General features: G+C 39.6%; 1 protein-coding gene across 2 annotated transcripts in view; it reads left to right on the top strand.

The window, feature by feature from the left end:
- The window catches only part of scube3 (signal peptide, CUB domain, EGF-like 3), an 82,947-nt gene that overhangs the window by 24,978 nt on the left and 40,958 nt on the right, over window positions 1-17,011 (top strand). For both annotated transcript variants that reach the window (XM_057320042.1, XM_057320043.1), the window contains exons 2-4: window positions 3,232-3,354; window positions 7,284-7,409; window positions 12,777-12,911. In XM_057320042.1, coding sequence (XP_057176025.1) covers window positions 3,232-3,354; window positions 7,284-7,409; window positions 12,777-12,911 — 384 coding nt within the window. The remainder of the gene's footprint in view (window positions 1-3,231; window positions 3,355-7,283; window positions 7,410-12,776; window positions 12,912-17,011) is intronic.

Below are 17,011 nucleotides of genomic sequence, written 5' to 3' on the forward strand. Positions count from 1 at the left end.
GAATGCATCTGATTGGTTCTGTTTTATGAGCGTGATTGTGGCGATTGTGGCGAATGCATCTGATTGGTTCTGTTTTACAAGCGGGATTGTGGCGAATTAATCTTGGTTCTGTTGTACAAGCGTGATTGTGGTGAATGCATCTGATTGGTTCTGTTTTACAAGCGTGATTGTGGCGAATGTGGCGAATGCATCTGATTGGTTCTGTTTTATAAGCGGGATTGGGGCGAATTAATCTTGGTTCTGTTGTACAAGCGTGATTGTGGCGAATGTGGTGAATGCATCTGATTGGTTCTGTTTTACAAGCGGGATTGGGGCGAATTAATCTTGGTTCTGTTGTACAAGCGTGATTGTGGCGAATGCATCTGATTGGTTCTGTTTTACAAGCGTGATTGTGGCGAATGTGGCGAATGCATCTGATTGGTTCTGTTTTACAAGTGTGATTGTGGCGAATGAATCTTGGTTCTGTAGTACAAGCGTGATTGTGGCGAATGCATCTGATTGGTTCTGTTGTACAAGCGTGATTGTGGCGAATGCATCTGATTGGTTCTGTTGTACAAGCGTGATTGTGGCGAATGCATCTGATTGGTTCTGTTGTACAAGCGTGATTGTGGCGAATGCATCTGATTGGTTCTGTTGTACAAGCGTGATTGTGGCGAATGCATCTGATTGGTTCTGTTGTACAAGCGTGATTGTGGCGAATGTGGCGAATGCATCTGATTGGTTCTGTTTTACAAGTGTGATTGTGGCGAATGAATCTTGGTTCTGTAGTACAAGCGTGATTGTGGCGAATGCATCTGCTTGGTTCTGTTGTACAAGCGTGATTGTGGCGAATGCATCTGATTGGTTCTGTTGTACAAGCGTGATTGTGGCGAATGCATCTGATTGGTTCTGTTGTACAAGCGTGATTGTGGCGAATGCATCTGATTGGTTCTGTTGTAGAAGCGTGATTGTGGCGAATGCATCTGATTGGTTCTGTTTTACAAGCGGGATTGTGATGAATACATCTGATTGGTTCTGTTGTACAAGCGTGATTGTGCCGAATGCATCTGATTGGTTCTATTGTACAAGCGTGATTGTGGCGNAATGCATCTGATTGGTTCTGTTGTACAAGTGTGATTGTGGCGAATGCATCTGATTGGTTCTGTTGTACAAGCGTGATTGTGGAGAATGCATCTGATTGGTTCTGTTGTACAAGCGTGATTGTGGAGAATGCATCTGATTGGTTCAGTTGTACAAGCGAGATTGTGTTTAAAGGGGAACTGATCCGTTCATCTTCGCAACGCAAATTAAGATAGTTTTGATGAGGTTCGGGAGCTTTCTGACTCCTGCCCATAGACAGCAACGTAACTGAAATTCTGCGCTTTGAAAGTGATTGTGTGCGAATTTTGTGTGGCTTCTGGAACAGTTAATCTAAAAATGAAAAATCAGTAGTTTCTCACCTTCATGCCATTCCAAACCTGTTGGCTTGAACTGTAACCAGTCATGTAGTTAAAAGGGTTTGTGATTTTAAATGTTGTGAATACATCGTTTTCCCTCTTTTTACTCAGCGTGAGATCTGACTAGTGTATTTTATAGTATTAGAGCTCTTAAGAAAAAGATGCGATCCATCTTCTGTTCTCCGCAGTGTTGAGACACTTCTGTAATGAGTGGGTGCTGTGCTAAACCCCTAAAAGCTCGGTACTATAAACAGTTGGTAAAGCGTGTAGCTTTAAAAATGAGTAATATAATGACTAATGCCGCTGTAAAGACATCCACCACCACTTTCATGTAGAATCAGCAAAGAGATTGCACCCGTGTCATTAATTCTAAATCATAAATCTGAATTCAAGCGTGAAAACGGTGAATGTGTTAGAGGTGAGCATGATGAATTGTGGGTATTAGTGTTGGCCGACTGGCTATTATATGACACGGTTGCCTGTTCTTAAAGTGATAGTTCACCCAGAAAATAACATTTTGTCATCATTTATTCTCCCTCATGTCTTGTATCTGACTTCTCCTTTTGTAGATCAAAATGAAGATATTTTGATAAACGTCTCAGTGGTTTTGTGTTCATACAATGGAAGTCAATGGGGTCCAATGTCGTTTGATTACCAGTTTGGGTTCTGCAGAAAAAATTAAGTCATACTGTTTGCAATGACATGAGGGTGAGCAAATAATGAAAGAATTTCCATTTTGGGGTGAACCTTCCCTTTATCATCGGTTTTCACAGGAGGATTTGTAGAAACTGGCTCCAGATCGCTGGACCTTTAAACCCATAATAAGCCGCCTCCTGGTTGGATGTGCATCTGTTTTTTAGACAGCATCCACATAAGACAGGAGCAACGAGACAGAACTCTACTGTGATTTAATCCAGAAGGAGAAAGACAGATTTGATTGTTGGAACCATGTGAAGTCACTTTTGGAAACCATCGACCTAACAGTTGTTATGCACAGAAAATCCTCTTGGTCAGTGCACACTTGCCAAAAAATGTACTGCATCATTCCTTTATTTACATAAGTTTTTATTAAGGTTTAGTGATGCTTGCTTTAGCAAACACTACTGATGTTACGCTTGCTCATACTTGAGGTTAGGAATTTGAACGAACTCATAACCCCAGCTAATAATCTTCGGGGATAGCTTGTAAAGACATTGTGATACCGGTGCAGTTGGTAAAGGCACAAACTGACTTGCGGTAAGGAACCACCTAGCAGCCAGACAGTACATCCAGCTGCATAGCAACGTCTTGGGAATGATCCACAGCACCCTAAAATTGTGGCATGAAGTTTTGGGAAAGGAGCCCTTATACAAGTCTTGTATAAACATGTCATGTTATTGCAGTCCATGAATAAATAAAAGTGGCTTTTGTTTGGTCAACCATGACCATGTCATTGACCTTCGATGGGGACAGAACATAGTTTTGTTGTTATTGTTCAGATGAACCTTCAAACCCTATCACCAGCTAGCTTCAGTTTTAGAGGTCGCAGAAACATCAAATAAGTCTTGACATCTTAAATTGGAACACTTTTGTTTTGTGTCAAGATTTGGATTGGACACCCTGGTTTGCTGGTGATCTTCTCGCCTGAGCACCTTGTGCTGACAAATAAAGTTTGGTTTTGTGTAGAATAGTGAAACTAATGATGTAGCATTGCTGTGCCACGCTGAATCATCATGTTTGCCCAAGTTTTATTACCCGAGTTACCCTAGAGCTGGCACAATCGTCTAAGTCTTTTGTTTTTCTGGTGTTTCAACAGATGTGGACGAGTGCGCGGAGGCCTTGGACAGCTGCAGTATTGATGCCATCTGTCAAAACACCCTGAGGTCATACAAATGCATCTGCAAATCAGGATACAAGGGTGACGGCAAATATTGCGAAGGTAAGAAACCCGTGAGAAGAGACAAAGGTGCTGGACCGATTCATGGTTCTAGATTTTTGTTTTCTCTGTTACAATAACAATATCTAAACATCCTTAAAACACAATGCGTTTAAGTATACATTTAGTGTACTTTTGCAATGCATTCACATTAACTTTAGTATTTCATCATTATATGTTATATATATTTCTCACTCTGTTCCAAAAGACATGTTGCAATTTTTTATGGAACATAAAATTTTCGATTTTTTAAGAATCCACAACTTTTTTATACTTTAAGGCTAAAGCCCATTGCACATTTAGTCCGAAATTTGCGTCCGAAATTTCCGCACGTTAAAATATACGACCTCACGTTGTGGCAATCACATGTACACACTGCCTCCGATATTTTCGTTCGTCATAATTAAATTCGGACCAGGTTCGATTTTCTGCGTTTTTCGCATCCGTCAAGCATTTTGAGTGGCCTTTTTTAACCATTCAGAGACACAGTACAAACGAGAGCCAAATACGAAAAAACGCATACGACAATTTCGGACTGTATGTGCAAAGACCTTAAAGGACCATTCACATGAAGAACGGCAGCAACCGACGATTACAAAAAAAGCGTGAATTAGACCGGATTTTCACTGTTTTATCGTACATCAACTGGTAAAAAATATCTCTGAAATTCATCCCAACCTTATCGTTTCTCATTTCACTGTCGGCCACATATTATTCTCCTAAATTTAGTACGATTTTTAATGCTTTATAGTTATAACAAACTTTATAGTCTAACAAACGTTTAGCTTAATCCATGGAAAGAACTATCTGTACCAAAAAGATCAAAATAAACTTGAATTATGATACTGTGATTCGTAATCCTTATTAGATTAAATTATTTTTAAATCTTGTTTTGAGGATGTTTGGTTATTTCAACTGGGAAGCAAGACAAGTTTTTTCCAATGTAGTATAATAAGATCATTCTGATGATTGTGTGTTTGTTTTCAGCATGCCATTTCTCCAGTTTTGTTTTCTTACCTGAGGGAAAGGAAACACAGGTTCAGATGCTAAAAATGACTCAATTTTATCCTTGGATGTGAAATGGAGCATAAAATACCTTACGCATGTTACTATATCATAAGGACTTGTGTGATTCTAGGAGAAGATCTGTAGTCGTAAACACAGATGTAAATCTACTAACGTAACTCTGAAGTCAACTGCTTTGAATTATGACTAGCTTGTAGTTTGGCAGCCTACGGTTTCATAGTAGCGCAGTCCCAGACCGTTACTACGAAACGATTTGTCACCGTGATATCGCCGTATTTGATATTATTTCATTTACTTGGTTTTGTTTTCTTGTGGTCGTTCGCCTCGGGAAGTTTTTAAAGCTCGGTTGTGTTTGGAGAGGTGAACGTTTCTTTTGGACAGACTCGACCAATATGATCCGCTGTGGATACAAGCCCAGGCGGGGAAGCGGAGAGTTCAGGAATGTTTGCGCTTCGTTAAAACGGCACTATCGACTGAACCGGGATCAGCGCGTAAAGCCTTTGATTTGACTTGGAAGCAGAAATGTGTGGAGGGGAGATATGAGAATGGCTGGTAAAATATACTCCTCCACGTGCTGAATTTCTGTGTACACAACCTCACGAGTACTTAAGAAGAGCGGGCTGTAATCCTCTCGAAGCTATTGCAAAAGTCTTCTTAACTATTAGCAACAAATATAAGCTTCTCTGAGTAAATAACAGGGCCTTATCCTTGCGAAAGCAGCATTGTCATGTTGAAGAGGACAGTTCAGGTGCTGACCAGCATATGTTGTGTTTTGAATGTTGTTGTTGTCTTAAAGGCACAGTTCACCCAAAAATGGAAATTCTGTCATCATTTACTCACCCTCTTGTCGTTTCAAACCTGTATGACTTTCTTCTGCAGAACACAAAAGAAGATATTTTGAAGAAAGTGTTAGTTCATTTGACTCTGTTCAGTCGGTCTGTACGTTGTGAACTCTATCACCCGAGTCTCTTATTTCTGACTATTTGTCTTGAAACGAAACGTAATGTTTATTCCCGGTAGTGCTGCTCGATTATGACAAAAATCATAATCACGATTATTTTGGCCAATAATGAGATCACGATCATTTAACATGATTACTCACAGACTTTTGAAACAATTTAGAAAAAAGAATAAAACTTAAAATTGAATTAAACTGAAAAATGAATGTAAAGAAATAGCACCGCTGAACTGCTGTAAAGGAAATGGTGCGCGGTGGATTTATACCACAAGAAAAGAGAGGATTCTGGCTAAATGGAATGCAGCACAATAATCGTTTTTCCTCGAAGGCAAAATTGACGATTACGATTAATTTTCGAGTAATTGCACAGGTCAACCGATATTGGATTTTGCCGAAAATAATAACTAAGGTGGGCAGTACCTGCCGATAATGATTAATTAATGATAGTTTTTTATTGATTCTGAATCAAACTATTATTGACAAATGCCTGTACCCATACTACAGATGTGACATTTAAACATTTTTGCATGTATTTTCTCACATTGTCCTTACGACTTGAGCTAATAGGCTACTAATGTTAGCGCGCTCTTGTCGGCAAAATACTGCTGTTCTCCATTCATGCAGCATAGAGTCAACAAATTAATTACTTTTTAACATGTCCCCTGTACTGCAATGTGCTCTACCTTGTCATTGTCAAACTTTTAAATCTGCAGATATTGTAGCCTCTCCATGCATAGTGTGGTCTCACTTGTGCGTCTCCACAGGCTGTCAGTATTATTTTTATTTCCGCCTCTATTTCTGAGGTCACTGTTTTTCTCATTGCATATTATCTGGATCAAACGCAACCAGGAAAAACTATCGGTGGGGATTTTTGCCGCTTAACGATAGTTATTGTTATCGGGACCGATTTATCGGCAAAAACGATAAATTGGCCGACCTCCTAATCCTGGTGAGCGTCCGCGCAGTCATCTCAGCGTGACGTTAATGACCCATAATCAAACCGACTGGTCGCCGAACGCTTCGCCCGCAGCTCAAATCAGACGATCCCTTGCCCCGTAAATCACACGCCTTCACAAAAAGCAACAGCAGGTGTAAAATTGCGTGTGATTGGATGGAGTAAAGTTGGTATTGCCTCTGTACAAAACCTCAATACGAACAGAAAAAATGAAGTGAAAAGATTGTGTGGAAGTGAAAAAAAACCATTCAGGAATAAAGAACTGCATGTACCGGCAGACTGAAGTCACTCACTGAGCCCAGACGACTACAAAGCAGTGCAGGGTATTCTGGGTAATTGGTGCTCAATTGGGCGTCAAATGAGAGGGGATGCCCCCCACCCCCAAAGCAACACAGCCGTCCACTTTTCTCTCTAGCTTTGGGATGTTTATTCAGCTGGCCTTTCTATACAAACGTATGGCACAATTCACCATAATCACTGTTACCGCCACACAGAAGCTCATGTTGACCGAAATAAATTAATTTTAAGGAAATTAATGACGTCTGTGCAGACGCAAATGACAGATTTTGGGCAAATGTGGTTTTAATTCTATTATTCCTTGATGCTATTCTACACTATTATGAATTATTTTTCCACTGTATGTCCACTTACAGTATTAGTCTCTGGAAGCGAAAATAGTTATTTAGTTTTCATGATCATTATTCTCAAGCTCTCTCTCACTCGCTCTTTCTCTCTCTTTCTAAATCTTAGGCCCAAGCACTTAACCCAATTGACTCAAGCGAGCTTGTTTACATAGTGGACGTTACTCATCTGCAAAAAAGTCACAAATGAGACCAATAACTCAATAAATTGTTTATGAATAATACATTGTTTTCCCTAGACTGCAATTTCGGAGTGTTATTTTAAGGGAAAGTGTCGCTTAACCTGTCTGAAAACAGTTTTTGGTGACAGTAATGGTGCAGGAATGACCCAGTTTTTCCATCTCTCCCGCAGATATCGATGAGTGTGCCAGCGAATATAACGGCGGCTGCGTTCACGAGTGCATCAACATCCCTGGAAACTACAGATGCACGTGCTACGATGGCTTCCGACTGGCCCACGATGGACACAACTGCCTGGGTAAAGCTAACGCTTCCAATCGGTTTCTAGTTATCTAAATCAGACAATGTCTTTAAAAGGTGGGTCTGAAAACGGTTCGGGGAACGTTAATGATGAATAAGCTTTGTTTTGAAACAAAAGTCTTTGTTGATGTGCTCAGACGGCGAGGATGTGTGTGTGTGTGTGTTAGGAGACATTCCTCAGTCTGTTACTTGTCGCCTCAAATCTTCATCCTCTCAGGACATCAGCCCACACAAGACAAACAAACAAAAGCTTTGTGAATGTAAGCATCGGTGCCGAAACTGAATTAAGAACGGCTGATATCTAATGCAACTGTGCTGAACGCAGTGCGGTTAACCAGTAAGAGAGGGAGATAAATCTGTATGATTTTTTTGCTGACTGCCGAGCAGACGCTTCTGTGGCATTAATTGCATTTTCAGACGCAGTGAGCTCACATTTTGGATATTTGGTGGCTCGTGTGCCCAAGTGTTACAGGTCAGTTAAATCAATTGGAGGGGATTGTCAAACCCGAACCGCTGTGTGTTGTGTGATTTACATGGGGTTACAGTTCTATACTGACCCTGGTTCTGTAACTCAAAACAGATGTTTGCTCAAGTCGAACAATCACACCAATGAAGATGTGGAATCGCTGCTTCTCTGTTCGTGGGTTGCCGGCGAGCGTTCGCGCAAGTTATGTGTGCTTAACTGTGTAATTGAACCCTGACACTTCAACCATTCAGAGACGTAAAGCAATTTTTAGAAACACGTTTTCAAATAATGAGGTCTTTTCTCGCAAGTTTCTCACTACTCTGGAGAATCGTAGGCTCAGACAGGTTCTTTTAGATGTGTTGACAACAGGAACAGTTGCGTATAGTACTTTATATATTTTTTCAAGTTTAACGTGCAAATTAAAAATGCATTCTGTTTTTTAGCTCGACTCAGATGCAGGAATCACCTCCTCACACACATAAAACACTTTGTTCCGTCTCATCTAGCGCCGGTCGCATGTTTTATCGTGGATCATTTGCGACGCTGTATGGATGAGCTGTACTCATGTATGCGGGCTGTAATTATCTATATCTGCTGTCCTGCGTGAATGTTATCTTTCATACACCCTTCACTTGTTCTTTTGTAACGCTGTGTTCTGTTCTTTACAAATGAACGCTCCATGAAACGCGACTGTTAGCCTGAGGGGGAAATAAACAACCCACTTCGTCCATATCTTTTTTTTGTTGGTTACGTGCTCTTTTCATTGGGTTACAAAATCTAGAATGTCATAAGCACTTGCTTTTTTTTAATATATAGCAGAATTTGATAATCGCTCAAGCGAGTAGTTTTGGTCTTAAATTTTGCTGCTGTCCTTCTGAAACCTTGTATCTTCATGTTTTGTGATTTTTATTTTTTTGCCATAAATTATTATCATTAATCACCCTTTATATTTGGCACCATCTAAACATTAAAAAGTGCTTGTCAACTTTGACAACAGTGTTGAATCATTTAAAAAGTACCAATTTTCCAATTTTTTGCAAATTTGGACATTTAAGGTTTTGGATTTTTTTTATTGTATGATATATTGTGAAACAAAAAATTTGCGTTTTTTTTTAAAGCGGCAAACATGGGATCTGCGTCAACATACTGTACAGTATATGTTGTTTTCATATTTTTGGTGATTTTACTCCCTTGCGATTTCTTTTTCTTGTAGGGTTTAGCTTTCGTAATTCCCTTCTAAATTTCTTAATCTTGCATACGGAAGGTTCAACGAAACAAACAAGTTGTATGTACAACCAAAAATGTTTTGAAAATAAATCTGTTTTTTACTTTTTATTTCAAAGTTTTCTTGAAGTATGTGATACTACAACGTAACGTAAACCCAGTATCATGAACTGTACAGTATCGTGTTGTGTCCCATCACACTGTGCTGTATCGTATCATATATAAAATCATATCATATATAATACCGTATCATCTCGTATCTCAATATCGCAAACCTATAACGTAAACCAAGTATCATGGAATGTACAGTATCATACTGTGCTGTATCATCTCATATATCAATATCGCAAACCTATAACGCAACGTAAACACAGTATCATGAATTGTACAGTATCGTATCGTTCCACATCGTATCACATCATAAATCATATATCACATCATATCACATTACATCATATCATATCATACAAAGCCCTATTTGGAGATCTGAGACCAGCTTGAAACTGTTGATTTGATGGAAGTGAAGCCAATTTTGATGATTTTTAGATGTGTTGCCTGCGATTCAAACCCATGACCTTGCTGTTGCTAGCGCCATCTCAACCAGTTGAGCTAAAAAGAGAGGGAAGTATTTTCTGAAATGAGCACATGCACGATTGAATCAATCTCATAGCGAGATAGTGTCAGCGCTCTGAAACATTTCATGAATATGACCTTTAACCTCATAATCCTATCACTGGATCTGCACCGGCATACTTTCACACCCTCCTACACCTCATCAAGAACCCTGCGTTCAGCAAACCAGCGGCGTCTTGTATTGCCTTCCCATAAGGGCAGTAAATCACTTTCCCGCTCATTCTTCTTCACAACTCCTTCCTGGTGGAACATTCTTCCTAACTCGGTCCGGTCAACCACATCTCACAACATTAAAAAAACTACTTAAAACCCATCTCTTCTGTGAATACTTGACAGACAAATGGGGTTAAAAAAAACTCTCTCTTTCTCTCAACAGTCTAGCTTTTGTTGAAACTATTGTATTATTGCTCCTGTATGACATATCGCTTATTGCTCCCTGAACTCTCTGTAAGTCGCTTTGGATAAAAGCGTCTGTTAAATGACTAAATGTAATCCCCTCCTGGCTTTGAGTGATTGATCATCTTTAACTCTCAGCCTGGCACAGAGGGACGGACGGAGTGAGAAAGAGGAAGAAGGGATTTACAGAAGAGAGAAAAACGTGAAAAGAGAGAGAATTTTTCAACATCGAGGCATCCTCTCAGGAGAATTTCTAGAAAACGTTTTAAGTGCAAAGAACATGAGCTGAGCTCTGGGTTGAGCCAGAATCCTTTTCCAAATATTTGCTTTGGACACCAGCCGCGACCTGCGTATAACACATGTCCCTAATGCAGTGCGCTGACCGAGAGACATTCACAAAATGCGACAGACGTGTGAGAAAACGAGAGCGAGAGAAGCCGGAAATCACTGGTTTGTTTATGCTGCGGGATAAGGTGTTTTGGGTGCTAGGGTCTCGGTGCAAGATTCTTAACAATTGATGTGTATTTCTCCCTACGTTAAATGGGTCCTAAATGGTTGGGCGTTACAAAATGTAAGCAGTGAATTTATACAAACCGCAAACTGCAGCTGAAGTTGTGGCATCTTTTTTTCGCATAAATGTACCAATGGGCAGTGCCTTCACATTGCTTCTTTGATAGGAGTGCGTGTGTGTGTGTGTTTGACCCCTCGAGATGGGCAGCATCTAGGAGCATTCGTAAATGAGCATGCTGGGAAATGGAGAGGTTATATTCCTCCCGGCTGGGATGAAATGGCCTAGATTAGAAACTCTATCCCGAGGACTCGGTACATTGGAAAAATAGACAGAAATTAGTTTCGCATGAGGGTTTATTATGCACAAGCTTGTGTATACAGATGGACACTGATGTGACATATCTGAGAGCGAGATCACATTGCATTCTTAAGGGCTGTTCACATTATAACGATAACTATAAAAAATACAGTTTTAAAAATCTTTCTTAATTCAGGAGGGTAGCGGGGTTCACACCATAACTATAAAGAGAACGATATAGTTGGGATCACTTTCAGAACATTTTTTTCCAGCTGATGAACGATAAAACATACTAACAGACAGTTTCTGGTGGATAACGTTTGACTATTGGTGATCGCAACGCGGGTTTTATGTCTGAATTAAAGACTGTAGTTGTCGGAAAGTGGTGTGTTTACGGCGGGATATTATACTATATGTAACGCTTATGACTCTTAAGCAAGCTGGCAAAATGCTTAACATCCCAGACACGAGTGCACCTTCAGCCTTCAGAGAGAGCATCCAGCCTTTGCTGTCATATCTTGGAGAAGACATTCGGGAATGAAAACAAAAGCATCGGCAGAAGGTCATCTACATTCATTTTAGTGACCTGGAACACTGCAGCACGCAGACTTAAAATAAACACAGCATTATTGTTGACGTCCGCTGGTGTGGACGTAAATATAGTTATAGTTTCAGTTATTGTTATAATGTGAACGGCCCTTTAGACTAAGGAACGAAGAGAAATATCTTGTATATGAGACACACAGAACAATTTTCAGGGTGTGCTGAATGAAACAAGACCGCACCTGTTAATAGTTCACCTTTATGCAGTGCGATTTTGTTTTTTAGATTTTGTTAATAACATTTAATTTATCTTTGGCATTTGTGCATTTGGCAGTCGCTTCTATCCAAAGCTATTTCCAGTGTGTATGTGTGTTCCCCGAGGATCGAACCCATGACCTTGACGTTGCTGACGCAACGTTCTACCAAATGTGCTACAAGAACACCTGTTCTTGTATCCCTCTTTCAACAGTTCCCATGGTAACCATAATTGGTCCAATCAAAGGTGTAGATTTGGTTTGAACACTGGAGGGGTTGAAGTGTCAACTGTATACGTGTGTTCATTAATCACCGAAACTACACCTCTGGGTCCGGTCATGTATATTTTTGTAATTGTTACTACAGTTAAAAAGCAATGAATAAATGAAAAACAAGTGAAACGCTCGGGCTAAAGGAATCATTTTGATTTAATGTTGATTTGAGATTAATGTGTTTGGGCGAAATGGCCATCTGTAATTCAACAAAAAAAGCAGGTTGAACTGAATCATTATAAGATGAACTTGAACCTTCAACGGTTGTTGTAATGTTGTGTGAAGCAACATTAAATCACAAAAGATCTGTCAACTAACACGCACACACGCACACACAAAATCAGGTGCCGATGATATCAACACAAATATATGATATGAACCACATATAGGTTAAGTGCTTGTAAGCCAAAACACACATACACGTTGAAACAGGCAGCGTGCGGAGGATTGTTTCTGTTTATTCTCACTGGCTTGAGGATCTTTACTGTAAAATGTAAAATATGTGCGTGCCTGCGTTTGAAATCTGTGGTACAATATTCTTTCATAGCGGAACGTAAGATTATCATAGAAACGTTCTCATCTTCATCTTCACAGCAGGGTCACAATTTCTTCTGAGGTTAATTTATAATGTACCCAAACGTCATTTAGTTTTAATAATCATTTTCCTCCTCTTTAAGTTGCTTTTGCTTTTACATTAAAGACTTGAATGAAGCTTTGGGGGTTTGTGTGGTTCTCAGTCTTTGTGTTTGTGTCTCTGTTGTTCTGCAGATGTGGACGAGTGCGGGGAGGGGAATGGCGGCTGTCAGCAGATCTGTGTGAACATGATGGGAAGTTATGAATGTCGGTGCAGAGACGGATTCCTCCTATCGGACAACCAGCACACCTGCATCCAGAGGCCAAAAGGTAAATGCAAGTAACGCAGACGTGCTCTCCAACAAACGACGCAGATGTAAGCAGTATGTAATGCGTAGGATTTCGAAAATAGTAAGCAAATATTCATGTGGTTTAACAATGCTAGCTCTTTTCTCTTCTAAGCCAAACCTCCAGAGACGAATTCGGCCTGTCGGACTTGTCAATGTTTGCGTTTATTAGTGTAGTGCTGGATCGTACGTTTCAACCGCTTCTCCTCGTAAGTCCTTTATTGTGTTTTCTGGACTTCGTTGTTTTGCCTTTGTAACGGGGTTGATAAATAATGTTGTTAATCCCTCATATTTCACGTTAATATTCGTTTTATGGCTCCCAGATTAAAACTTCTTGAGCAGAGCGGTAAAGTCGCCATAAATCCACAAGCACTTTCTAACGGCTGCTGTTGTGACCGAGCGAGAGGTGCGCATCAGAACGAATGCTCATCTGCTTGCTATTACGGTTATTGTTACAGCGCAATATGCTTCAGATAATTGCAGGCCAGGAAGAAATGATATTGGATTCGCGACAGAGAGAGTGACATCATTCAGCATCTCGGGGTGTTGAGGGATTGATGAATAGGATGTGAAGCCGACAGTCAAACAAAAGTGCTCGGCTAATCACTACACCTCATGAGGTTTAGGTGAAACGGGGTTATTCCTGCATTTTGGTTTTATATTGTACAATAGCAGTTGTTTATTTTTTATATGTGTGTAGCGTATTTGTAGAAGGAGGCCGACCAAATTATGCCAAATTTGTTTAGGTTGCTAGCGGTGTTATTGTATGAAAGAGATTTAAAAGCGTCTTTAAAACGTCTTAAAAATGTCTACTTTTCTGTTTTACTGTGCAACTTAGAAAATGTACACATTTTTCAGTTCTAGATAAAACGTTTCTTTACATCATGTTATACCCTTTGTTGCCACAGTTTTACACTTCAAAAACCAGGCCGGGAAATGTTGTAACTAATATAAACTTTACCATATGTCCATTTGTGTCTTTCTCTCTCTCTTGTCATGCGATTGATCCATGTGTCCTGCTTCAAAGATGAAACTCAGACGTATACATTTCTCTTGTTCCTCCATATGAGTTCGTCCTCGTGTGCGTGACTGCGGATCCGACGTTACGTGAGTCCGGCCCGCCGAGCAGCTAGCTGTTCAATGAAGGCATCTGGTAGACGTTTCAGACTCATTGTTGTCGTAGCAATACCTGCGGTTGTGTCTGTATTGTGGTTGTTAGACGAAAAGTACTTTCCTTCGCAAACACGTTCTTCAATGACAGCTAATGTGTGTCGGATTGATGCAGAGAATAAGATGAGAGGAAGTCGAGCCTCGGGATGTGTGGTGATGTCTGAGATGAGAAAATCCAGCGGAAAGTACTTGATAATCACACAAGCTCGTTTCTACTGCGTCTTGAATGTTTTCCCAAGGTAATTGAAGTGATGTGCTTTCTAAAGCTGCAACGGAATGTGTTAGAAAGTTGCTAAATAATGATAACTAAAAGCCAAATAGCTGTTCAGAGATTTTTTTTTGAGATTTCAGAGATTTAAGTTAATACCATCATTTTATGATGGTTGCTTAGAATACTTTAAAGATTACGGCAATAATAGCTGATAATGATAGATTTGAAATACAAGTCTTACCATTTGCAAAGACAGTTTTATGGTAAACTTGACCTCTAGTCTCCGTGTGTCCATTTTTACAACTTTTCATCGATTTTTTATTGATTTAAATCTTTTTCTTCGCGAGATCAGAGCATTATGATGCGAAGAGTTCTGATGAAAGCTGATTGAATCACAGATGCATTTGTTTCACTGCGTCACACCTGTGAAGTACACGCAGCTTTTAAAGCGGATGAATCTCAGCACATGTGTTTTGTGGTCAGTGCAACGCTCTGCATATTCACTTAGTAATAAAAACGGCCGCCTTTTTCTTAGTCTCGTCAAGTGACAGGCCCGGAGTCTGGAGTGTGGAGTCACGCATGCACAAAACGCACAGTTTCACACATCATAAACACACACAAACAAACTCTCTCTCACAGACAGTCATGCAGACACACATATCAGCAGTTTGTCATATCATAAAGCACACACACACACACACACACACACGCACGCACGCACATACACACACTCAAACTCTCTCACACAGACAGACATGCAGACACACATATCAGCAGTTTGTCATATCATAAAGCACACACACACACACACACACACATGCACGCACGCACATACACACACTCAAACTCTCTCACACAGACAGACATGCAGACACACATATCAGCAGTTTGTCATATCATAACATTTATTTGATTGTGTCAAATGTGGTAGTCTTTTCAATGTACAACACTTTTTTTGGCAGTTTTACTCTCACCTCTTCACATTTAATTTGAGGAAAAACCCCAAAGAGAGTTCAGAAGAGAGCAGGTCTAATCAGGCCGTTCCAATCGAAAGTATTCCTGCGACGCAGACTAGCATTCACATCATTACAAAACCACGCGAGGATTGTTTTTGGAACGCATGCTGTACATAAATAAACGCATAATTGCTAGTCATCAAAGGTGCTTGTCACATGTAATTATAGAATCTCAAGGAGTTCATGCTAAACTTTGTCGGAGGAGTTAACGCAACAAACTCCTCATGACCTAAACTTTCGTCTAAAAAAACTCTCTGCTGCATGCTGGTAATTTAACGATTTTTTTTCTGAACTGTCATGTTTAAGTTTGTTTCGAACCTTTCCCCTGATCCCCGGCTGTCAAACAGCGACCCGCACGCCTTACGGTAATTTTCGCAGATTCGTAGCCTCATCAAACTCTGGAAGCCCATCGCTTTGGGCTAGAAAGAAGAGAAGATACAGCTCTGCCAAGACTAAATTGCTTTTGATGGAGATGACAGAATGTGATTCTGTAACTTTCAGTGATCAGAGCGGCGTGCGAATGCTCCTTGGCTGTGTAGAATCAGATCTACTGGTTTATTTGTTGAACAAATATCATTTAAGGTGGTTAAACAGTGTTCCTGTCTCAATAAATTACGCTTAGCTGAAAGAGAATCTCTATATGCTAGTGGTCACTCTTCAGTATCACTTGTCATATGTTTATGAGTTTTGAGGTACGTTGAAACCCATGAGAGTTTTTGTAAAACCAATATAAAAACAGAGAATGCCTCAAGCTGTCCTTCTTGTCTTTATTTAGTTTATCAACCACGCATATACTATAATACTATATACTATAGCCACATATTCAACAACAGTCAGATATTGTGATGAGTAGCAGGGCTAGGGGATATATCTAAAATTTGATATCTTTCCAAATTTTAACATCGCTTGATAATATAGGTGTCACAATATACCGTTATTGTCCAATAACCGTGAATTTAAAAGCCGATCGTCGTATAATCGTGAACTATTCTGCAGCTGTTAAAATTTTTGCCTTATTGTATTTTGAGTGAAATTTATTGACCAAATAGCAAAATAAACAAATTTAATTATTAATTTGACTAATAGCGTCATTTATTTCTTTATTATCGCAAAAATCTTGTCATTGTGATTTTTTTGGCCACGATAACCGTGTAGTGAATATCTGATATTGTGACCAAAACCTAAAACAAATTTTGGGTTTCAATTAGGTGTAGTCTTGCCACAATTAAAAAGTAAAAAAGACACGTCACGTCGTATTGTTTTCTTTCACTTTTTTTTATACTATCCCCATATTACCGGCAGTTTCATCGGACGGACACGCCTGGCCCGAAGTTAACTTCCTGTCTATGTTTGGTTATAATATAACAATTTATTTTATATTTAATTTAGATTCAATTTGTATCTTTTTTGTGTATTACAGTAATTGTATTAAATTTAATTAAAAGAACTCAACACCGTCTTTGCAGAGTCGTGTCAATCTGCAGAAGGCTTCGGGTTACCCAGTTCTTCCCTGTGGCATTTATATCAACTTGTTAAATTTTAAGAGTGCTTTAGAATTGAATAATTGCAGTAATGTGCTAGACTTTTTACTATTGCGGGTTGTGTGCATATTCTGATTTCTAGCTACATTCACCTTTTTTATGGCCATTGTCATTTAACATGTGTTTTCAAGTGTTTCAAATGATA

Source organism: Triplophysa rosa, linkage group LG21 (genome assembly GCF_024868665.1).
Source record: "Triplophysa rosa linkage group LG21, Trosa_1v2, whole genome shotgun sequence".
NCBI classification, from domain to species: Eukaryota; Metazoa; Chordata; class Actinopteri; order Cypriniformes; family Nemacheilidae; genus Triplophysa; species Triplophysa rosa.